The 23,616-nt window shown below is 45.5% G+C and overlaps 1 protein-coding gene across 2 annotated transcripts in view; it reads left to right on the top strand.

Moving 5' to 3' along the window:
- Positions 1 to 638: 638 nt before the first annotated feature.
- Positions 639 to 23,616, top strand: part of Usp43 (ubiquitin specific peptidase 43) — a 60,593-nt gene continuing 37,615 nt past the window's right edge. For both annotated transcript variants that reach the window (XM_040748910.1, XM_040748909.1), the window contains exons 1-4: positions 639 to 1,148; positions 9,623 to 9,754; positions 19,231 to 19,334; positions 22,841 to 22,933. In XM_040748910.1, the coding sequence (XP_040604844.1) occupies positions 639 to 1,148; positions 9,623 to 9,754; positions 19,231 to 19,334; positions 22,841 to 22,933 (839 nt within the window). The remainder of the gene's footprint in view (positions 1,149 to 9,622; positions 9,755 to 19,230; positions 19,335 to 22,840; positions 22,934 to 23,616) is intronic.

Genomic DNA, 23,616 nt, shown 5'->3' with positions numbered 1-23,616 from the left:
AAAAAGTAACAACAACAAGAAAAAAACAAACAAAAACCAAACCCCTAACCCACTAGTACTCCCAGTTCAGGTCCTGGGGTGACGGGTGCAGGCAAAGTCTGCAAGGAAGTGGCGCCACCTGATCGCACACACCTGAGCCTGGGTCCCTACCTGCACGGTTGGCAGCGCACACCTCTCACCACACCTGAGTCACCAGGAACACCGCTCGCCGGTCCTTTATTTGTAGTCTTCGCCTGACTTCCATGAGTAGAAAATTTAGCCAGAGCCAGGGCTTTGCTTTCCATCTCCGGATTATCTCCGCAGTTTAGGGATGGGCGGAGAAAGCGAACAGAGGTGAAAGGCCTGTTCCAAGGCGGGAAGGAAGGGAGGGGAAGTCCACGAAGCGAGCTTCGGGGGATTGCATTCCCAGCCGGTGCCGCGGGGGCGGGAGCCCAGCGGCGGGCACTACCCCAGGGCCGGATTCCCGCGCGGGGCGTGGCGTGGCGGCCACGCCCTGGCTCCGCCCCCGCCCGGTGCCCGCACACCTGGCTCTCAGGTAGCCAGTACCCCACGCCTCTAAGAGGCGGTGAGGGTCAGGGAGCTGCCAGTCCGCTTCGAGCCGCGGGGGCTGTGCTCCTGGACCATCGTGCTCGGCCAGCATGGATGCCAGCGTGGGGGACGCACTGGGAGAGGGGCCGCCCGCGCCCCGGCCCCGCCGCCGCCGTTCCCTGCGCCGCCTGCTCAGCCGCTTCCTGCTAGCTCTGGGCAGCCGCTCCCGCTCAGGGGACTCGCCACCCCGGTCCCGGCCCCCTGCCCAGCCCGGCCCCTACGATGGCGATGGAGACGGGGGCTTCGCCTGCGCCCCGGGCCCGGCACCAGCCATTCCGAGGAGCCCAGGGCCGGATCGTCCTCCGGGACCCCAACCCCAGCTGTCTGCCGGCGACGGGGCGCGTCCACCCGGCGCTCAAGGCTTGAAGAACCACGGCAACACCTGTTTCATGAACGCCGTGGTGCAGTGTCTCAGCAACACCGACCTGCTGGCCGAGTTCCTAGCGCTGGGGCGCTACCGGGCGGTGCCGGGCCGCGCCGAGGTCACCGAGCAGCTGGCGGCGCTGGTGCGCGCGCTCTGGACGCGCGAATACACGCCCCAACTTTCTGCGGAGTTCAAGGTAGGCAGCGCCCATAGTACGCAGCCTCCTCCGACCCTTCTGGTTTCGGTTCCTGAAAAGCGTGTGAACCACCAGCTGAGCAGGGTTATCGGGGTTCCTCTGTAGATACCACTTAGCTAGTCCAGCCACGGGTTATCGCCTTTGTTTTGAGGTGACGTGTTACACTGTCACTTGCAAATGCTTTCTTTTGGAATTAGTTTCTCCCTGGTATTTTGAGATGGGTGGAGAAAGCTGGCAGCCCTACGTGTATCCAGCAGTTTAGTGTTTAACAAGCAGTTGTTGGAGTGAGTTAGAGCTTCGGATCTGGAAGGGTGCAGTTTGGGAAGTCGCTTCTTGAAGGCCAAGGCTTGGGAAAGGAAGTGATACAGGCAGGCATGGAGAACAGAATGTCGAGAAGGACGCAGCCAGGTCAAGATCTAGGAATAATCCAGACAGAGTGATCAGGAAGTAGAAAGGGCATAGGCCTGAAAGTGGTCTGTATTGAAGGCAGGCGAGGGAGGGTCTTCAGCTAATGTACGACCTTTGGACATGGTGATTTTTAGGTTATTTAAGCCCAATAGCTGCCAAGAACTAGTGGGTCAGGTATTGTGACAAGTGGGGGAAGGGAGTCAGCGAGATTGCTAATTTAGAGATGATGTCCTTTAATTCATATTAAATCTTGACAGTATGCGAGCAGTAGATAGCATTTGTTATCTGCAAGATTACAGTCTCCCTGCTGGGGATGCTGCAGGGTCATAAGAATGGGATAAAGTACCAGTATGGGGTCCCAGTCCCATGCAAGTGTTCCTGATAATTGATGCACAGCGCTTGCTTCCTGCTGCAAAACCACAGCTCTGGACAGAGAGCTGAAGCGCCCCAAGGACTAGTGATTGTTATTGAAGCGAGGGTGTACATGACTGTCAGTGTTCATTCCACAAACATCTTGAGTTTCAGCCTGAGAAAGCAGTCTTTGTTGTGTTACCGGCAAGAATGCTAGCCACTACCTTCCTCTCCTACTTCCATTCCTGAAGAAGCACTGTGTTGCAGAAGTCACACGATGTCACTTTTGGGCCACATTTGCTTTTCAGATTTGACAGGTAATGTAGTATAATGGTCAAGAGCGAGGTGTTGTCGGCAGTGATTCAGCGCTTGACAAAGCACTTGGTCTTGCAAGCCTTGGGGATATGAGTTCTGGCTCCGGAACCCAGGTGAAAAGGAAAAAGGCCAGGTGGCCCAGTGCAGGCCTATGATTTCACTGTGGGCCTATGGTGACAGCTCTAGAGGGACCAAAGCATGTGGATCTCTAGGACTTACTGGCTAGACAGTCAAGCCGATTTGTGAGCTTCTAGATTCAATAATAGATCCTGTCTGAAAAAAGGTGGTGAAGCCAGGTGGTGGTGGCACACACCTTTAATCCCAGCACTTGGGAGGCAGAGGCAGGCGGATCTCTGAGTTCGAGATGAGCGTGGTCTACAAGAGTTAGTTCCAGGACAACCTCCAAAGCAACAAAGAAACTCTGTCTGGAACCCCGATCCCCCCAAAAGAAAAAAAGGTGGTGAGTGAATGAGGAACACACTTGGTTGATGCTCATGTAGTCATGAAAGATCGAGGTCTGCAACGATATAATTTTTATGCAGATTAATTAATCTTTTCTGGTCCATAAAATCCAGCTATATGACCATTACTTTATTATAAGGTAGTTGTGTTAAGTGAGCTATATGTAGAGCACTGAGAACATGCCTGGTTCTTGGGAAATGTTTATTTAGAATTACATTTCCTTCCTGCAGAGGGACCTAGAGGAGGAAGGGAGGTGATCTTGGAGTAAGCTTTTATTCACCAGATGTATTCCCACCCAATTACTGTAGCAATGAGAGTGGCAAATGACTTGGAGGAAACTCCCAGTCAGTGCCAGTGACTCATCAGGATTTCCTTTCTTCTGCTGTCTGAATCCCCAGGCCCTGGGAGCTCCAGGGCCTTGAGAACTAAAAGATAACCAAGTTGTTAATGAGAAGGATATAGTCTGGGGGTTTCCTTGGAGGGTAGGGTAGATTTTAGAATCCTGGCTTTTAAATATGAGGGATGGAAATCTAGGTGGGAAATTATGGTTATTGAAACTTTCACCTAGTCAACACATGTTTACTGAAATGTGGAGACATTCTGTCGGGAACATGGACCGTGTGATGAGTGACAAGTGCAAACCCAGATCCTGGGACTGAAGGCCAAGTCGGAGTCCAGATCCAGGAACTCCTCTCCAGGAGTTTACTATCTAAGAGGAGAAATGGATGTCATACAGTGGTCATGAGACCCTCAATTAGAACTGGTGACAAGATGGAAAGGAAAAATACAAGGTGCTCTGAAAGTTCTGGCAAGAGATAGATGTCATAACTGTTCAGAGAAGCAGTTCAGCCCTCCCTGTTGAGGTCCTTATGCCTTGAGTTGGGTTATGAAAGATGAAGTGTCAGTTAAGGTCGTAGACAATGGGATACAGTGACTACAGGCCTGGGAAGGAAGATGACAGCCAGGGAGAGGTGTGGAGCAGGAGTGGAACTAAGGCCCAGAATCCATTTGACAAAACCGTCAGTGAAGGCTCACATAGCTGGGGAGGAGGATGGAGAATTAGAGATTTGATCTTGTTAAGGAGATGGTCTTTTAAGATGATTAGCTAGCTTCAGACCCAGGGAGGATCCAGCATGTGGGCTTGACCCCACCCCCACAAATAGAATGAGTTACAACGTTCTCCCTTTATGAGCCCAGACTCACCCGTTTCCCACATATAGCAGGGCCAAGTTTTGTTTCAACAGAAAATAGATTTAAGTATACTTCTAAAGTCCTCTCATCTATAATTATTTTCTAATGATATAGTTAAGTATGTGTATTGCAAAAAAATTAGAAATTATAAGAAAAATCTGTAACTTCCCAGAACCATTATAATATAAACCATTGTAAACTTACTGGTATGTTGTAAACAATTAGAAATGCTAGTTCTGGCTGGGTGATAGTGGCACACCCCTTTATTCCCAGCACTCAGGAGGCAGAGGCAGGTGGATCTCTGTGAGTTCAAGGCCAGCCTGGTCTACAAAGTGAGTTCCAGGACAACCAGGACTGTTACAAAGAGAAACCCTGTCTCAAAAAAACCAAACCAAACAAAAACACCCCCCAAAGAAATTTTAGTTCTGGATTCTGTTTGCTTGTTTATTTTTTACCTAGGGCTATGTGACTTAGTTAGACTGGAACTTATGTAGACCAGTCTGGCCTTGAACACAGATCTACCTGACTCTGTACCCAAATGCTAGGGTTAATGATGCATACCCTTCTACACCCTGCTGTATTCTTGCCTTTTAATCATATAAGTATTATAAGACCTTTTGGCATTAGAAAAATGTACAGAACTTGACTTTTAGTGATTGAATATTTCATCAAATGGACCAGTCCTTTGTGGAGAAACTGTTGTACTTTTGAGTTTTTCAGTGAGCACACTATAATGAAACTTTTTTATTATTTACTTTATTTAAAAATTCTATTTATTTCCTCTTATGTAAATGGGTCCTTTGCCTGCATGTATGTCTGTGTACCACATGGCAACCAAGAGGGCTTGGATCCCTGAGAATGGAGTTACAGATGGTTATGAGCAGTTATATGGGTGCTGGGAATCAAATATGAGTTGTAGAGGACAGTCAATGCTCATTTGCACTGAGCCATCTCCAGCCCCCATTTCCTTGTATTTAAGTAATTGTTCTCAGCTCTGATTGTTTCCAAATATCTAATTCCATGAAGAGAGTCATGTTTTCAAAACAAAAGGAATGACTGTTTTAATAACTTTCTGATTTTATCTTTAAAATAAGCCTTTTTGGGGTATAAATTATGTAATGGGGTACATCCATTTCAAGTGATGAATTAGTTTTAGCAAGTGAAGGTACCTGGGTAATCATCATCCCGTCTTAAATGTCCTCCCTCCCTCCCCCTCTTGAGTCCTTCCTTCTTTCCTTCTTTCCTTCCTCCCTTCCTTTCTTCCTTCCTTCCTTCCTTCCTTCCTTCCTTCCTTCCTTCCTTCCTTCCTTCCCCCCTTCTATTTTTCTTTAGTTTTTGAGATAGGATCTCATTATGTAGCTAGCCTTGTTTGGTTTAGAACTCACAGAAACAGTCTGCCTCTACCTCCTGAGTTCTAGGATTAAAGGTGTGTGCCACCAGCCTGGCACCTTTTTTTTTTCTTTCTAAATCAACTCCATTTGGTTTGATTATATTGTTGTATTATTTACAATCCCCATTGTAGCTGGAGTTTTCTTGTCCCGCCATGTCCTACCACTCTTCTCGGCCCCAAATAAGCACACAAAGACTTATATTATTAATCTGTTGGCGATGACTAGGACTTCTTATTGGCTAGCTGTCTTAATTATCAACCCATTTCTGTAAATCTATGTATTTTCACGTGGTCTTGGCTTCCTGGAGAATGCCTGGACCATGTTACTCCTTTCATGGCTTCATAGTGGCTCCTCATTTCCTAGTCCTGCCAGTCTTCCTGCCTCTATTGGCCATTGGCCAAACAATGTTTTATTCATCAACCAATAAGAGAAACATATATGCAGAAGGATATCCCCCATTACCTCATCAATTATTTCTTTCCAAATAATAATACCAGGTTGCAGATACACATTCAAGAAATCTTCAAGAGGAGATTGGGTTTTCTTCTCTCATGAACTGAGTTGCCCCAGCTTTATGAGGCTTACAAGTGACAAGAAAAACTCTTTGTGTCCATAGTGCGTAGCATGATACTTTGAGGTATGTATACAGGGTAAGATGGCAAACTCAGAATAATTACATAATCACCAACATCATATACTTAATCCCTTTTAGAGGTGAGACATAAGATCAGTTCTCTTTGCAGTCCCAAGTCTCTAGGACCTCATTATTGGTGTGGCCGCCGGACTTTGTAATGGACCTCTCTGGCTTACTTACTTGATGGAGAAACCGGCTTGTTTTTACTTCTCTTTTTTGATTAGGAGTGAGGTGGAAGTGCTTCCTGTGTTTCTTGTCTAATCTATTCTTGGAACTGTCTCCTCCATGGTTTGTGTATCCATTCGGCATTGTTCTTGATGTTCTGTGTGCTTCCTTGTGTTCTCAGTAATCTCTACAAATATTTTATCCAAATTGTTTCTTTTTCTCCTACCCCCAATGCTGCAAGCTTTAGATTTGTTTACCTTATGTTTTTTTTCTTTCTTTCTTTTATAAAGTCTCACTGTGCAGCCCTGGTCAGTCTGGAACTCAGAGTTCTCCTGTCTCAGTTTCCTGCCTGCTGGGATTACAGGCATGCACCATCACACCCAACTATATCATACTTTTTGATATGTATTCTATTTTATGGCCTTCTAGTTTTTCTATGGTTATAATAAGGGTTTCAGCCATCTGGAATTTCTCTTAGCTTATGTGCTTTAAATCAAATTTAGATGTACAATGATATACTAGAGGAATTTTCTTTTATTTATTTTAACTTTTCTGTTTTTTATTGATTTGTTGGAAAGAGGTCTTAAATATCCCAGGCTGGGCTCCAGCTCACTAAGTAGACAAGGATGACCTTGAACTTCTGATGTTCCTATTGAGGTGCTTCTTTCTTGAAACAAAGATTCATTCTTTGTTACTCTTTTTTTTTCCTCTCCCAAGGTACTAGGTATTGAACTCAGGGCCTCTCACACAATAGGAAAGTGCTTTACTACTGAGCTGTATCCCCAGTTTCTTCACTTTTGTTTTGAAAGTTATTGCTCAAAACAGTTAAGAGGAGAAATGGAAACACTGAAAGGTATTCAGCAGAAAAAAATCTGACAAGAACTATTAAATAACTAGAAGAAACGGTGAAAATCACTATTTGGGGGAAGAACATACACATACTCCCTCTCACACACACTCAAATACATATACCTTCACACTGTTTATACACGCATGTACTCTCTCACACACTTTCTCAAACACACACACATATATTTGAACACACACTAATACACTCATACTCTCATACACACACCCACACACTCACACATTTGAACACACTAACACATACTCCTGCTCACACACACTCACACTAACACTCTCACCCATACATTTGAACACACATTAACACTCACTTATACTCTCATACACACATGCACTCTCTCACACTTTCCCACACATGCATTTGAACACACACTCACGCTCTTACACACACTCAAAACACACTTGCACACACACATACACAGAGCCAAGTGTTACAGGGTTGACACACCAAATGTCATGCTCATCTTTTGAATATTTTAGCTCCTGCACAGCCTTGTGGTGCTGGGGATCCAACCTTGGGCCTTTCAAAGGCTAGACAAACTCCCCACATTGACATACACCCCCAGACCATGGTTTCATGATAAAGAGGTCTTGCTGTATAGCCTAGGCTAGCCTGGAATTTAAGATCTTCTTGCCTTAGTCTTTCAGGGTACTGGGTACAAGTACTAGGCTCCACAACTAGTTTTCCCTGGGATAATTTTGATCCATAGAAACATCCTTGCTTGTGTCTCTTACCTCTCCAAGTTACATTCTCCAAAGTGGAATTACTGTGCATCTGCAGAGAGACTTTAATTTTTACATTTTATTTCCGTTTATCATTAAGTGTGTGTGAGTGTGCATGCATGTGTGTGTGTTGGGGGCTGGGTATGGCGTGTGATTGCCAGCCTGCCACAGAGCTTGTATGGGGTTAAAAGACAACTTGCAGATTCTCTTTGCCCATCGTGGGCCCTGTGGATTGAGCTCAGGTTGTCACAATTGGCGGCAAGTGCATTTACTCACCGAGCTAGGTCCCCAGTCCTACACAGTTTTGTTGTTAAGATCCCATGGTGAAGTTGTCAAATTCTTTGTGAGGCATTGATTGCGATGTAACCAAGCTAACAGGAAGAGAATCACAGTGAACTGGAGGGGGACTCATAAGGAGGCTATGGAAAAGTGCTGGTGTAGACTGTACAATCCAGAAAGTATATTTGGGGCACCAAAGTGGCTTGCTTACTGGGGACTTTGAAACAGGGAGGAGGTGTAAATGAGGCACATGTCTGTAATCTTGGTGCTAGGGAGGCGGAGACAGGAGTATCAGAAGTTCAAGGTCATCCTCAAATATATAGTGAGTTTGAGGTCTGGGCTACAGGGCCGTGGGAGATCTTGGTGGTAGTGGAGAAGGAGGGAAGAGAGACTAGAGAAAGATTTTAGTTTGGGACATGAGCAGTGAAGGACTTTGGGGTACTTTGTGCTGAATAGTAGAATAAGGAAGGATTTGCTACATTAGCTGGCCTGCAGGAAGCTTGGTCTGGTCTATTATGAACCCAGGGGCTAGAGGGGAAGGGGTGTGATCTCTCTTTAGATGTGGGCAGATCAACCCCCACTGTTAAGTTCTATTTCTGCTCACTTAGATGAGAAGATATGCCTTACTTTATTGTAGGGGAGAGGCAGAGACATTTATGGGGGTAAATCCAATCCTAGGCTGCTCCAGGCAAGGAGGTTCTGAGAGATGGCATCAATACTAAGAGAAATGACTGGTTTTCGAGATTCAGAGTTGAGGGGCTGACTGTAGCACAGAAAGAAAGGTTGGTACTATGAGACAGATTTGTGGGTGGCTTAAGGGTAGGGTGGAGATACCATGTTAGTAGTTTCTACAGGTAAACAATGAGTAACATTTTAGCATAGTGTCTTATTCCTCCTCCTCCTCCTTCAGCAAATGTGGGGATTGAACCCAGGGCTTTGTGTATTCTAGGAAAGCTTGCTACCACTGACCTACACTGCCAGCCCATATGCTTTCTATTTTGTTTGCTAAGTCAGGTAGCTCTACCTGGGTGGGTGGATCATCTTCGGGGAAACTTAGGGGAAGACTCTAATTGAAGTGACCAAATGAAGCCCCACAGCCAGCATTTTTATGAGGGAGCTACACACATTGTATTTTAGGTCAATTTTGCTGTCAGTATGGTCAGTAGCAAAGAGAGTGGGAGTCTTAAGAATTAGTGCAGTCAGCCAAGGAGAGTAGAGTAAGAAGGGTATTTTGCGCTGCTGGTGACTGGAGAGAGAGTGTGGAAGTAGAATGATGCAGAGAAGGCCAGTGGTGCATGGGATCTCAGTGATCAGAGAACAAGAGTTTCAGGGAAGACAGACGGTCAACACTATGAAAGTGTTTAGCAAATAGGCTGGAGAGATGACTTAGTAAAGCGCTTGACGAGTGAGTGCGAGACCTGAATTTAGATTTCCAGTCCAGCACACGGACACACACACACACACACACACACACACACACACACAATTCTGTAGAGAGCCTCATGGATCTTCAAGGTGTGGAGCTACCTTCTATTCAGCTGTGGATGGGGAAGAATATTCCTACCTATGTTACTTCCATGTTGTTATTTCAGGTCAAGGCTGAATGATGACCACTTGAGAACTTGATACTTACAGACCTTCATTCGTTTGTGTCCAGGCCCAAGGTGACTTTTGTCTTTGTTTCCTTTCAGAATGCGGTTTCCAAGTATGGCTCCCAGTTCCAAGGCAATTCCCAGCATGATGCCCTGGAGTTCCTGCTCTGGCTGCTGGATCGTGTCCATGAGGACTTGGAGGGCTCATCTCATGGACTGGTGTCTGAACAGGTTAGCCACCCTCTAAACAGCATGTGTGTTGTCCCTCCTCTCCATGAGTAATTTACTCAACTCCTGAGGTTCCAGTGTATTCCGGTCACAGTGTACACCTTCTGGGCTTGCTCTCTTTAGCCCTTGCTGCTTTTAGACAGGCATTCCCACCTATTGCAGCATTTCTTGTCCTCCCTGATCCCAGTGAATAAGATCTCATTATGCCACATCTTTCTTTGCATGTGCGTGTGTGCTGGTACAAATGTAATGTCACAGGCTGATGCCAGTTGTCTTCTTGGATCATGCTCCACTGGACTTTTTTTTGAGACAGGATCTCTCAAGAAACCAGGAGCTTGCTGATTTGGCTAAACTGTTCAAGCAACAAGTCCCCGGGACCCTCTGGCCTCTCCTTCCCCTGTGCGGAGATTGCAGGGGCACGCTGCCACACCTGGCTCCCACTTGGGGGCTTGAGTTCACTTCCTTGTGCTGGTGTGGCAGGCGTTTTTTTCTAATTGAGCCATCTCCCCATCCCCCCCAAATGTTTTCCTTAAGTTTTTTTTCCTGCCTATTCTATGCATTTGTCTGGGCATCTGGAGCCATGAGAGCCATTCTTTGTTATTTTTAGACAATTCCAATTCAGTCAGCTCTACTATTGTTTTCTCCCTTAATGTATCTCACAGAGCAATAATGTCTATTTTTCTTAAGACATGGGTGGGTAATTTCTGATTTTGATGAAACCCCAGACCCTTGGGACAAAGAAAGCATTATAACACTGTGGGTTTGTTTCTGTTGTTGTTGGCTTTTATTTTGCTTGGGTGGAGTTTTGCTATGCAGCTCAGGATTGAACTTGGGGCACTCCTCCTAGCTCACTCAATCTCTGTAGTGCTGGGGGTTGCAGCTTGGTCATGTAGTCCAAGCTGGTTTTAAATTCTTAAAATCGAAAGTCCCGCTGCCTCTGCTTCTCTAAGTGCTGGAATGACAGTTGTGTGCCACCACACCCAGCCATACTATAATACTTTGTAAAAGTCACAGTTAATTGGCACATCAACTATGTTCTTGGTGAGCTTTCCTAAAGTAAGACCAACAGTTTTATTATGGTCTCTTTACTGCTCAAGGAAAAGTGAATGAAGTTACACTATGAGTGAGCTAAGTTATAGTAGCCAGACCCTTAAGTAGTAGGTATCTTGTGCCCCCTGGTAATTAGCCAGTAACACATTTTTGGTGGATTTCAAGCCTAGCTCCCAGAACTGCTTCATCAGCTTTTGTTTTCTTGCCTCCTCCCCCACCCCACTGTACTGAGAATTTGAACTTTAGCCTCAGGCCTGTTCGGCAAGTGTTCTACCACTGGAGCAATATTCTCAGCCCTTTTGGTTTCTGTTTAGTTTTCTATCTGGACACCTGATTTCCCATCCTTCTCATGAATCCACTATCAACAAACCCCTTTGGAAACCAGACTTGATGGAGCACACCTATAATCCCAGTGCAGACGGTTAAAGAAGGTTCAGTCAAGAGGCTAGGGAGATGTTTCCTTGGTCAAGAGTCAGTACTGCTCTACCAATGGACAAGAGTTCGGTCTATTGTACCCACAGCAGGCAACTCACAAATGCCTATAAAACCCATTCCAAGGGATCTGCCTTTTCCTTCTGGTCACCTACACATATATACACACAAACAAACACAGAGGCATAAGTAAAATTAATCATAAATAAATGGGAGGAGATTAGGCAGGATTCAGAGACTCTGGCTTGAAAGCCCATTTTCTTGTTTTAAAAGTAATCACTCCAGCGACTGGAAGATACCAGTAAAACAAAACCAGTGGTCGCCCTAACAAAGATTCAGGTGGAAGCCAGGTATTGTGGTGTATGTCTTTAATGCCAGCACTCAGGAGGCAAAGGCAGGTAGATCTTTGTGAGCTGAAGGCCAGCCTGGTCCACATATCTCATTTCAGGCTGACCAGGGCTACACTGTAAGACCCTGGTCTCAAAATAAAACAAAAACCTCAGGGAACCACACACCAGCGTGATACTGTTTCTGGGTTGGGAGGGGAATGGGAAATTCTTTCCTTTTTTTTTAATAGTCATTTTTCTGTGGCTCTTATTCAGACCTTTTTGTTTTTAATGTGATAGAAATTTAACTTCACCTGGCTTAAGTAAAGGGTATTTGTTGTTTTTTATAACCTGCAATTCTGGTTGAAGCAGCTTTGGGTGGGACTGCATCCAAGGTCCCAGGTGATGTCACTGCGTCTCTGTCTCTGTCTCTTCATTCTCTTTCTGGCCCTGCCCACGTGGTAGCAAGAGTTCCCTCTGTATTGCTCATAGAGTCTTCAGAGACTGGCATGCCAGAGCAAACACTGATTGTCCTGGCATAGTTGGCATGCTCATTCCTGGGCATGTGGTCAGAAGAATGGGACAGTCTGATCGGACTCCCCAGAGTCCTATGGGGGAAATGTGGGCTAAGGAAGGCTTTTACAGAGTCAGAATTAATTGCTGGCCCAAAGAATACACCACTGGGAAGATACACGTTGTGTACTTCTGAGCCTTCCATAAAGTCAAAAGAACACATTTTGAAATGGGAAATGTATGCGCGCGCGCACGCACACACACACACACACACACACACACACCACACACGATACCATCTACTGAATGCTCTAATTGTCTATCTAATTTGATGATTTTTATCTACATATTTTATTACCTTGTATATAGTAGACACTCAGTAAACTCATAAATTGTGTCTTATTTTAATATTTGTAATGATAACTCATATTCTGTAGCTAGTGGAAACATAGGTTAGGTGTTTCCAGGGTCACTCACGCTTTGATAGAGTCTCATGTAGCTTGGACTGAACTTGAACACTTGATCTTCTTGCTTCTGTCTCTCAAGTGCTGAACCTCCTTTCTTGGAAGCTTCTGTGTGTCTCAGTTATCCAGTAGAGAAGAGTGTGAACAGTGTTTCCACTTCCTATTGCTGTATAACAAGGACTCATGCTGGTCTCCTCTCTTTTCTCCTTATTTTTTATTTTATTTTATTTTTTTTTGGTTTTTCGAGACAGTGTTTCTCTGTGGCTTTGGAGGCTGTCCTGGAACTTGCTTGGTAGTCCAGGCTGGTCTCAAACTCACAGAGATCCACCTGCCTCTGCCTCCCGATTAAAGGCGTGCGCCACCAACGCCCGGCTCTTTTCTCCTTATATACCGGGAAGTTCCTCCTACCTGGAAAGTAGGTGGGATAAGTAGCTGTGTTAGTTTCCTGTTACTCTAACACAAGTGGGGATAACCAGCTTAGGAAGGAGAAGCATTTACATTGGCTTTGGGAGTTCTCAGTCTGGCCAGACAGGTGGACCCATGGTGGCATTTGGGTTGTGATGAGGGAGCACTTCATGGTGGGAGCACGGAGAAGAATGAGTTGCTTATCCCATGGTGGCTGAGAAGGGCCTGGATTCCTACAGTTCCCTTCTTGGGCATGCCCAGGGTGACCCAAAATTTCCCGCTAGGCTCTGCCCCTTAAAGGTTCTACCAGTCCCTAATGAAATTTGGGGATCCTGCCTTGACGAATGGGCCTTTGAAGGGCGTTCCCGACCCAGACTTCAGCAGCAGCCTTCCAAATTGCCTTTCACTTCTCCTCTCTATTCCTCTGATAGCAGGAAAGTCATCTATCTTCAGGACACAGAGAGGGTAAACTCTGTGTGTCTAAGTCACATACCTAGTAAATGAGAGAGCCTGTACACAAAAACAAAAACAAAAACAAAACAAAACAAAACAAAAAAAACCGAAATGCCACTCTGTACCAGAATTTCTGAACCTGAGCACTTTTGGCATCTGGGGCCAGATAATGTTTCCTATACTGGGTTGGCTTGTGTGTCATAGCGTTAGCACTGTCTTTTTGGCCAGGTGCCAGGGTCAGCACTGACTTGTGCTAAATATGTGTGTAAACATTGCCATATGTCCCCTGAGTGGGAACTAAATCACCCTCTAGTTGGGAAACTTTGCTCTGAACTCTTTGTTCCCTATGAATATGTGCCACTCTCAAACTGTTCTTTGAGATATTTGACTTTTTTTAAGTCACAAGGGCCTGCCAATCATTCTTCATAATTTCAATTGATACAGGAAAAGTGGCTACGATCTTTCAACTAACTTCCTTCCTCCCTTGGGCCTCAGGGCCTTGTGCTTGCGAGGCAGGTGTTTATCCCTCAAGGGATGATGCTCCCAGGCCCCAGCTTTCAGTATTGTCCTATGTGGCATTCTCCACACTGAAGCCAGATCTCTTCAGAAAGGGAAGAGGCGATGCCATCTCCTGCTTGCCTTGCTCTGGTGGCTTCCTTCAGACCTGGAACCAAACCCTCCCTGACTGCCAACCACTCAATCCGATTCCATGTCCCTCTCCCTGTTCACTCCTCATCCTTACCATATCAGCTCTCTGTCCCTCTGTGAAACAGGCATGTTAGGAGCAGGGTATCCCTGGGCAAGGTCTGGAGGAGGCTGCTGGCCAGAGTAAGGGGCTTACTCAGCCTCACTCCGACCCGGTGCCACTGGCAGTGCCGCTTTCTCTGTCCTCCTGGAGTTGCTTCTGGAAGGTGGGCTGCCTTGAGGCTGGCCCATGTATCTTGGAGGCAGCGGGCAGAGCTTTGTGGTTACTTAGGAGGAAACTTCATTTTCCCTTTCTACAAAGAAAGCTCCTGCCCTCTGTAACTGTGAGTGGTTTTCCCTTTTGAAGTTATTTCTGTACCGAGGACACAGGAAAGCCGTACGACGAGATTCATTTGTAACCGGAATAGAAAACACAAGGGCCACTCTCTTTTCCATTACTTTAACAATTCTCAAATACTTCCATCCTGCAAAGGCTGTGTTTTCACTGCCCTCTAAACACCAACACATAAACAGTCTTTTTGATAGTTTTTCAGAAAATGCAACTTTTGCAGAATAAAGATGGGAGTGAGTCTAGGGAGAGAAACAGCAGCCAACATGTTTCAAGAACCTACTGCGGGCTAGGCAAGAACCCTCCCTCTCTCCCTCCCTCCTTACTTTCTGAGACAGGCTCTCCCTCTGTAGCTTATCCAACCTCAAGCCCACACTGTATCCCAGGCTAGCTTCAAAATTCAAAATATAGCGCAAGGTGCCTTTCAACCAGTAATCTTCCAGTTTCAGCCTCCCCAGTGATGGGATTGCAGGTATGAGCCCCCGTGGTTGGTGTGTACCTCATCTCTTGATATGCACCACAGTTGCATGCTGGGGGATGCTACATAAGCATACACCGAAGCTTTGAGGGTATCAGGGTTTGCTCACCCAGCAGAGCAGATTCCCGCTTTTCCGACCTAAGAGTCCATGTTTTGTGAATGACTTCCTACTGCCTCTCCTTCTGTCTTGCTCAACATTTTCTTTCCACACTCCATCCTGTGGTGACCCCATCTATGGGCATGTCTCAGCTTGCGGTCTCTATATAGACCCCTCCCATGTCATTGTGAGTTCCTGGTTGCAAGCAACTTGAGCCTCTCTAGGAGGGGAATGTAGATGGCCAGCACACAGGATTAAATGGAAAACTTGTCTAGATAGGAATTTTCTTGTTTAGTCACGGCTGCTAGAATCAGTGTTTTCAGCTTTGGTCACTCTGTTAGTGTCCTGACAGGGACATCTCAGTGCAGTTTTGGTCATGGATCTGTCTTTTGGTAGGGAATTAAGCTTTTCCTGGGGAGACATAAGCAAATATCTCTTTATCCTAGATAGGGCACCAGTGACTGACCAAATTAATCATTCCATCCAAGTCTAGCCTGGTGAACCAATGAGTTTATTGGGCTTAGTCACAGGAGAATGGGTGTGGGGCTTAGAGATGTATGTGTGCCCTCAAAACAGCCGTATCACCAAAAGGTCCCATCCCAGTGTGGGTGGTGACCCGCTGAAACTACACACATAGAATCCCCATTTTCAGCCATTCTTCCAGCTCCTCTCTACTCTAGAGCCTCCTGAGACCACTGGCAGCTGGACTGGGATTACAGACAGGAAGAGTGGTCAAAGTCTCAGTGAGGGGCTAATGACACTTCCTAGATCGCGAGGGAGCATCAACAAGCTGGGGGTGCCAAGAGTCTCATGTGGGTAATCACAGCTATGCTCACTCAGAGGACAATGCTCCACATATTCCCACCCAGGGACTGGACTCAAGGTCTCAAGAAGGGTAAATCCTGGGCAGCCAGAACATCCCTGGGCTCACACAATGCAAGTTCATACCTCCTGGCTATTTGCCACTGTCCTTCTCCTTCTGGCTGTTGAGTCGCCCTAGAACTTGCTATGTCTTTCCCAAGCCCCATCTCCTTTGACTTCTGTTAATGGAACCCTTGTCCAGCCACCCCTGAGTTGGTTGTGCTTATCCCTCCTTTTCTTCTCCCTGGTTCTGCTGAACTAACAATTTCTCACACAGGATCTCTTGAATTTCCCTCCCGCCTCTTTTCATTTTCATGACTTCTACTCAGGTCACCTACTTGTCACTTGGACACTTAAGTCTTCTGATGCCCATCGTTTCCTGGGACTGGCTGTTGAGTTAAAGCATTCGTGTAAGCATGGAGCTACCGTGGTTAACAAACAAACAAACAAAACTATCAGATGTCTCCAATATGTAACACCCACAACCTGTAGGGCACTCAGTATGTGCCAGGCAAAGTGTCTGTCTGTCTGTCTGTCTGTCTGTCTGTCTGTCTGTCTATCTATCATCTATCTTTATCTGTCATCTATCAATCATCTATTGTCTATCCATCTATCATCTGTCTGTCTATCATCTATGTATCTATGATCTATCTATCTATCTATCTCTATCTATCTGTGCTGGCTAGTTCTATGTCAACTTAACTCAAGTTAGAGTCATCTGAGAGGAGAGAACCTCAACTGAGAAATTGCCTCTATCAGATCAGGCTTTGGGCAAGTGTATAGGGTATTTTCTTAATGATTAATGGGGGAGTGACCAGCCCATGATGGGTAGTGCTACCCCTGGACTGGTGATCCTGGGTTCTATAAGAAAGCAGATGGAGCAAGCCATGAGGAGCAAGTCAGTAAGCAGTACCCTTCCATGGCCTCTGTATCAGCTCCTGCCTCAGGGTTCCCACCTGGTTTGAGTTCCTGTCTTGACTTCCCTCAGTGAACTGTGACTTTGGATATGTAAAAAAATAAAAAATAAACCCTTTCCTTCCCAAGTTGCTTTTGGTCATTGTGTTTTATCACAGCAGTAGTAACCCTGACTAGTACCCTATCTAGAATGACTCTTTAACTCATCAAAGCATGCCTTCTATCAGATGGGTGCTATCATGACTCCTATGTTAGAATTAGGAAACTGTTCATATGCTGGAAACTTAATGCCCACACCTGTGTGTTAATGGTATTTTTGCAGTGCTGGGAATGGATCCTAGGGCCTCACACATACCAGGTAAGCAGCTTCCTACCACTCAGCTCCAACCTCAGCCCTATTAATGGTATTTGGAAATAAGCCAGGCACTTTGGAAGGTAATTGAGACAGATGAGATCATGAGAGTGGGGTGTGCCTGTGATGGAATTGGTAGCCTCATAAGACAGGGAGAGATGCCTGCTTTGTTGTGAGCCCTGAGGCCCCTGCCAGGTACTGAGAAGATGCTAGTGCCATCTTCTAGCTGGTAGAACTGAGAGTTAAACTAGTTTTCTCAGTTGGCCCAGCATAGCGGTGAGTGCCTGTAACCCCAGCATTTTGAGAGGTATAGGGCAGAAAATCAGGAGTTTTAAAGTTGGTCTTGGGTCCATAGTGAGTTTGAGGCCAACCAGAGCTATACAAGACCCTGCCTCAACTCCCATCCCCCAACAAGAGACACTACCTAAACAAATAAACAAACAACGAGAGAATAAATTACTCAGTTTGGGTATTTTATTATAGCAACAGGAAATGGGCTAAGATTAAAAACCTACACTGGGCGTTGGTGGTGCACAACTTTAATCCCAGCACTCAGGAGGCAGAGGCAGGTGGATCTCTGTGAGTTTGAGACCAACCTGGTCTACAAAAGCTAGTTCCAGGACAGCCTCCAAAGCCACAGAGAAACCCTGTCTTGAAAAATAACAACAACAAGAACAACAAAAAGATTAAAAACCTACAAGTAAGTTATTTATCAGGGTTAGAAAAGTTGAATATATTAGCCATTTGTGTCATCACTGTTAGAAAATGCCCAGCAAAAAACGTAAGACAACAAAGGCTGCTCATGATGACGCAGAAACAAAGAGAAGGAATCCAAGGCCCCAATGCCACAAATTGGTCTTGAAGCTAGATATTCATGTAACACACAGAAGTGTGCAGTGCTATACTATAGCTTTGTGTGGAAGGTGTTTTGGAAAACATGCCTAGTTGGAGAGGAAGCTCAGTGGTAGAGCACTTGCCTAGTATATGTGAGGCCCTAGGTCTAATCCCCAGAAGTTCAAGGATGGGAATAGGAAGGAAACCATGTCTAAAATAACTTCTTAGGGTAGTGAGAATAAAAAAAAATTGAGAAATTCAGATACAGTGCTGTCAGGCAAATTATATGTCTGGCTTTATATGGATGCTCAGATTTTTACTAAACAGCTTATATTATGAGGAGCTGTGATTGGAAAGGCCCCCTTCTCTAGCATTGTGGATCTTGTGCAGTAGGGACTTCTAATTATGCAATTATGTCCCCTGTGTGGTGTGGAGTGGGCCAAGAGTGAGGATAACCAGGAGACTTGGAAAGTTGGAACAGTTCATACTGGGAGTAATAGCCTTCCAGAGGAGATTGGGGACATTAGGGTGGGCCAGAGCCCTGAGGTAGGAGAGGCAAAAGATGACCCAGAAAGATAAATTAAGGATGCAGGGATTTGGATCTGATGTTTGCAGATGTGATTAAGAATGTTGAATTAGGGTAATTAACTTGAATTATCCAGGTGGTCCCTTAGCACAATACTGCGTGTTGTTATAACAGAGGCAGAGGGAGTTTGGAGACCACAGAAGACAAAGCAGCTTAAATATAGAGCAGACAGAGATTTGAAGATGCTGGCCCTGGGGACAGAATGGTGTGGCCCCAAGACAAGCAGTACGGAATCTGGAAGAGCCTAGGAGACGATTCCTGTCTAGAACCTCTGGAGGGGGTGGCATCTGTCACACCTTCCTTTTAGACTATTGATACTGATTTTGGATGTCTCCAAGGCCCCAGCAGCACATAAGTGAAGAGTCATGCCATCAACCCCAGGGTAGAGTCAGAGCTGGGAGCGTGTGTGAGCTCTCGCTGTGATCACCTTCAGTTCTGCTTTTAGCACATGTATAAACCCATTCACAGAGATTCCGGTGGGGTGGGGGGTGGAGGGGCAGGGGGATTGAAAGAACATTGAGTAATGGTAAAGGCAGTATTGGAGATCATGGCTCCACAAGGCTCAGGAAGGGATGATGTGGGCATTGGGGGTGGGGAGTAATGGGCTCCGTGGACTGGAAGCAGCTATGTGACATAATGTGGACAGGATGTCATTGGATTTCTTTCCTGTTGCTTTGTAGCTTCCCTCAGATGCGAGTAAGGCCTCGGAGGACCTCCGGCCATCTGCAGCCCCTCTCCCCTTAGGCCCCAGCTTTGTGCAGAGCCACTTTCAAGCACAGTACAGGTAAGATGGGGCACTTCTTAGAGAGTGGTCTCCAGGAGCGCTGCACACAGGTCACCTGCATCTCATTGCCCTTGACCCTGCACAACAAAATAACAAAACACACAAGTACCCTTCCCTTTCCTGTCACAGCCTCCGTCAGTCAGTCAGTCTCTTGTGGTCGCCAACCTTGAGGATCTCTTCTTTCCCTTCTTGGCTTCTTTGAATGGCCTTCTGCCCTCCTGTAAAAGAATGAAGGAGTGCCTGGGGGTGGTTCTGTAGAGCAGGGATATGGGAGCCAGGCTATCACCAGCTGCCGTCCTATTGAAGCGAGAGGGACTCTTTCTGTTTGCAGGACATGGTCAGAGAGCTCACTTGAGTTAGTCATTGTGGGCTCAAAACAGCATGGGGCATATAGAAATCATCACATGGCCTTTAACTTCAGGAAATATGCACTGTGGGTATTTCTATATGAAAGCGTGGATATTTTAAAGAGTTGTGGTGTTTAATAAAAATACCCACAGCAATGAGACTCCAAAGAGGAGACCATAGCCTCAGACTGGTTGGCCATACATGTCTTTGCATAGGCTTTGCTAGGCGATAGGATCAAATGGGTGGGAACATACTCAACAAAGATGGCTACAAGCTTCAAGCTGGGAATGAACACAGAGGTCGGCACTTAAGGAAAGCTATCGGTTACAGAAAACCTCTTATGTGAGATTCCCATACCTGTGTATTTCAAACATCAGTATTTAAGTTCCGTTTTTCAAAGGCTGGAACAAAATAAAAATTGGATATGTGAATGGTATGATTATTTGATTATTTGACATGTGCCTATAATATATAATGTCATTTTAATATATACATAATCTTTAAATATTCTTCATTAATTTATAATAAAAATCTTATAAAATCCTCTTTGTAGCTTGTTAGCATATAATACTTAGCTATCTCTGATTATTTCACCTATATGGTTGAATGCAGGACTTCTTGCTACCTGTGAGTTAATGCCCATTGGTCAGCATTTCCCCATCTGCTGTCCCTTCTCCCTGATCTCTGTTAACTGCCATTCTATTCTCAACTTCTGTGAGATAGTTTTTTTTTCAGTCAATGTGTATTATTTACTTTTGATTTGATAATGCATCTTATATTTTATATGCTATCAAATACTCTATATGAAATTAGAATGAGTCTATAGCTCAGTGGTAAAGTACATGCTTGGCTTGTGCAAAGTCATATTCTTGAACCAGTTGGATACAATATAACTGTATGAAGTTTGATATAATACAGCTCTATGGGTTCAATTATCACCACCATCAGATACATACATACATACACACATACAAATAATTAGTCAGTTACTTAGAAGTTTTTTATTTTTTCCCAAATCACACATCTCTTGCTATCTGAAATAAGTTCGGGGCTAATATAAAGGTCATACTGGGACAGGAGATGTGGCTCAGCAGTTAAGAGCACTTACTCTTTTTTCAGAGGATGAGCTTGCATCCCAGCACCCACATCAGGCCGCTCACCAACTCCCATAATTCTGTTCCAAAGGATCCAACAGCCCCTTCTGGCCTCTGCAGGCACCTGCACATGCTCACATACACAGACACACATTAATAAAGAAAAGAAATCAAGGTCATATTCTTGAACCAGTTTGGCATGATGCAGCCCTATGAAAGAAAACACGCACTTGGTTTTGTTCTGTGGAGGCTGAAAGATGCGAAGAGTGAAGCAGGGATTAGGACACTTTCCAAACACAAGCATATATCCTGTCGTGCACCCCGGCACACAGTGATCTAAAGAGGTGGGAGGATCTAAAGGGAAACTGGGTAGCAGAGGGAACCCCACAATGCCATGTCCAGTGGCCAGCAGGTGCTGGGCAACAGACACACTGGTTTTATCAAAAAACTGCCTTGATTCCCCCAGGTGAGTTTACCAGCAATGTGAGCTGGGGTCAGTGTTAAGCAGACTGGACACTGGGGTATGGTGTGGTATGGACAGCATGCCTAGCGGCCCTGAGGTCGTGTGCTCCAGTAGCACCACCAGCAAGCAAGGAAACAAAAGACCATTAGGGATTTTCTAAGTCATTGCTAACATTCTGGTAACTTCCATCCATTTAGATAACTTTTATCCCCAGAATCTAACAATGAGCAGATGCCTCAGGTGAATCCTTGAGTTTATCTTCTTGCTTTGCCTATAACTATTATTGTTATTGCTATTATTATTGTTATTTTTTTCTTTGAGATACTGTCTTGCTATATAGCCTAGCCTGGCCTCGAACTTTTTCCATACTTCTACCTCAGTTTCTGGAGTACAGGGATTATGACTGTGAAACACCACATCTGGTTTCTAAGAAGCTTTTCAGCTTAAGATGCCAGAGTTACCCCCTCCCTTCAATGAAATAGAATCCATGGCAGAAAAGCCTGGGAGTCTGGACCTTTACAAAGCTAGTGGGCTAGTGAGATGGCTCAGAGGGTAAAGGCACTTGCTGCCAAGCCTGATGACCTAAGTTGACGCCAGAACCCACATGGGGGAAGGAGAGGACCAACTCCCAAAGACTGTCGTCTAACCTGACACGCATACCATGGCATGTCCATGTTCACCTCCACCCCCTTAGGAAATAATTAAATGTAATTTTAAAATATGCTGTCTGTGTGTTTGGGGGCTCAGGGAAGTTAAGAACCAGGGATAAAGAGGCCCTGAGACCCCTTTGGCTTGAAAGTTACTGTGAAGGTTATTTTTCCATCCTTAGTATGCTGAGACATGAAACTAAACTCCCCTCCTCTCTTCCCTTCTAAAGGGGAAAGTCCTGAAGCATAAAATGAACCATCTTACTTCAACAAATATCCATTCCATTTTGTTGTTTGATGCAAAGTTCCCTCTGTTGCCCATCCTGGCCTCAGGTACCCTTCTTGCCTCAGACCCACACCCAGCTCAACTATACATGTAAAATGTACACCCCAGTGCCATGTTTGCTCATGGCACTGGGTAGCCATCATCACTTCCTGGCTCCTGAACACTTTTATTACCCAAAGAGAAAATCTGGTACCTAGTAAGTCGTCACATTCCACTTCCCTTTCTCCTAGCTTCTAGAAACCATCACTTTGTATTATGCCTTTCCTATTTTAGATATTTGATTTTCCTCTTTGGCTTTCTTACTTTAAATATTCCAGATAAATGGAATGATAAAATAGATAACATTGTGTGTCTGTGTCTGTCTTGGTATTTGACATGTATTTTCAAGGTGTCAGGGCTCTGTGTCTTCTTTATGGCTGAGCTGTATTTCACTGTGTGGATGCACTCTTATCTATTGCTAGGGAGCCTGGTTGTTTCCCCTGTGACTCCTGTGAACAAGGCTGCAAGGAACAGTCACATATAAGTTATGAGTTGAACACCTGTTTTCAGTTCTTCTGCGTGCAATTGCTGGGAAGGAAATGCTGTAGTAACATAGTATCTAGATTTTCCAGGGACTATCAAGCTATTGAAGTACGATGACAGCTCATCTCTGTTCTTTGCCCTCGCAGATCTTCCTTGACTTGTCCTCACTGCCTGAAACAAAGCAACACCTTCGATCCTTTCCTGTGTGTGTCCCTTCCCATCCCCTTGCGCCAGACGAGGTACGTGAGTGTTCTGAGTATCGTGGCATGCCCGCTGTACTTGACCCTTCCTTCCTTTCTTGGAGACCTGCACCTGACACTTTTCACTTAGCGTTTCTCTAGAGACCAGTCCTGCAATCAGGTGGCACTCAGTATTGAATGGGTAATTAAAGAGAAAGGAGTGTCCATTCTTTAGCTGAGGAAGGAACATGAAGAGGATTCCTATGTGTGTCCAGGCTGTCTCCTGGCCCACTCAGGAGCTGGCACAGACCCTGCTTCAATCAGACAAGGGCATCTGTTGCTACATGCTCTTCCCTGCCAAATCTCAAAATCTGGTCCCTTCTTTATAAAGGTATGGGGAACTTTTATTTCTTTCATTTTTTTTAAGGCAGTCTCATTCTGTAGCTCAAGCTGGCCATCCCTCTGCCTTAGCCTCCCAAGTGCTGGGTCTATAGGTGTGAACCACCACACTTGACTATAGGGAAATGATTTCATGAAGGAGCAAAGAAAGAGAAAAAAGGTTGTTTGGTATGGGTGAGAAGAGGGGTGTTGGGGTGAGTGAGCAGTGGGTTGTAGTGTCCAGAAGCAAGGAACTGGCAGTACAGCCCCTTTCCCGGAAGCCCATTTTGCCACCAACACAGATAGCCAGGCCAGTGTGGTGGAGAGTTGGTGAATCTGACTGTGGGGGCCTGTGCTGCATGGAG

Source organism: Mesocricetus auratus, unplaced genomic scaffold (assembly GCF_017639785.1).
Source record: "Mesocricetus auratus isolate SY011 unplaced genomic scaffold, BCM_Maur_2.0 Super-Scaffold_100007, whole genome shotgun sequence".
NCBI lineage: Eukaryota > Metazoa > Chordata > Mammalia > Rodentia > Cricetidae > Mesocricetus > Mesocricetus auratus.
The sequence above is the reverse complement of the archived record's forward strand: the minus strand, read 5'-3'. Positions and strand labels throughout refer to the sequence as shown.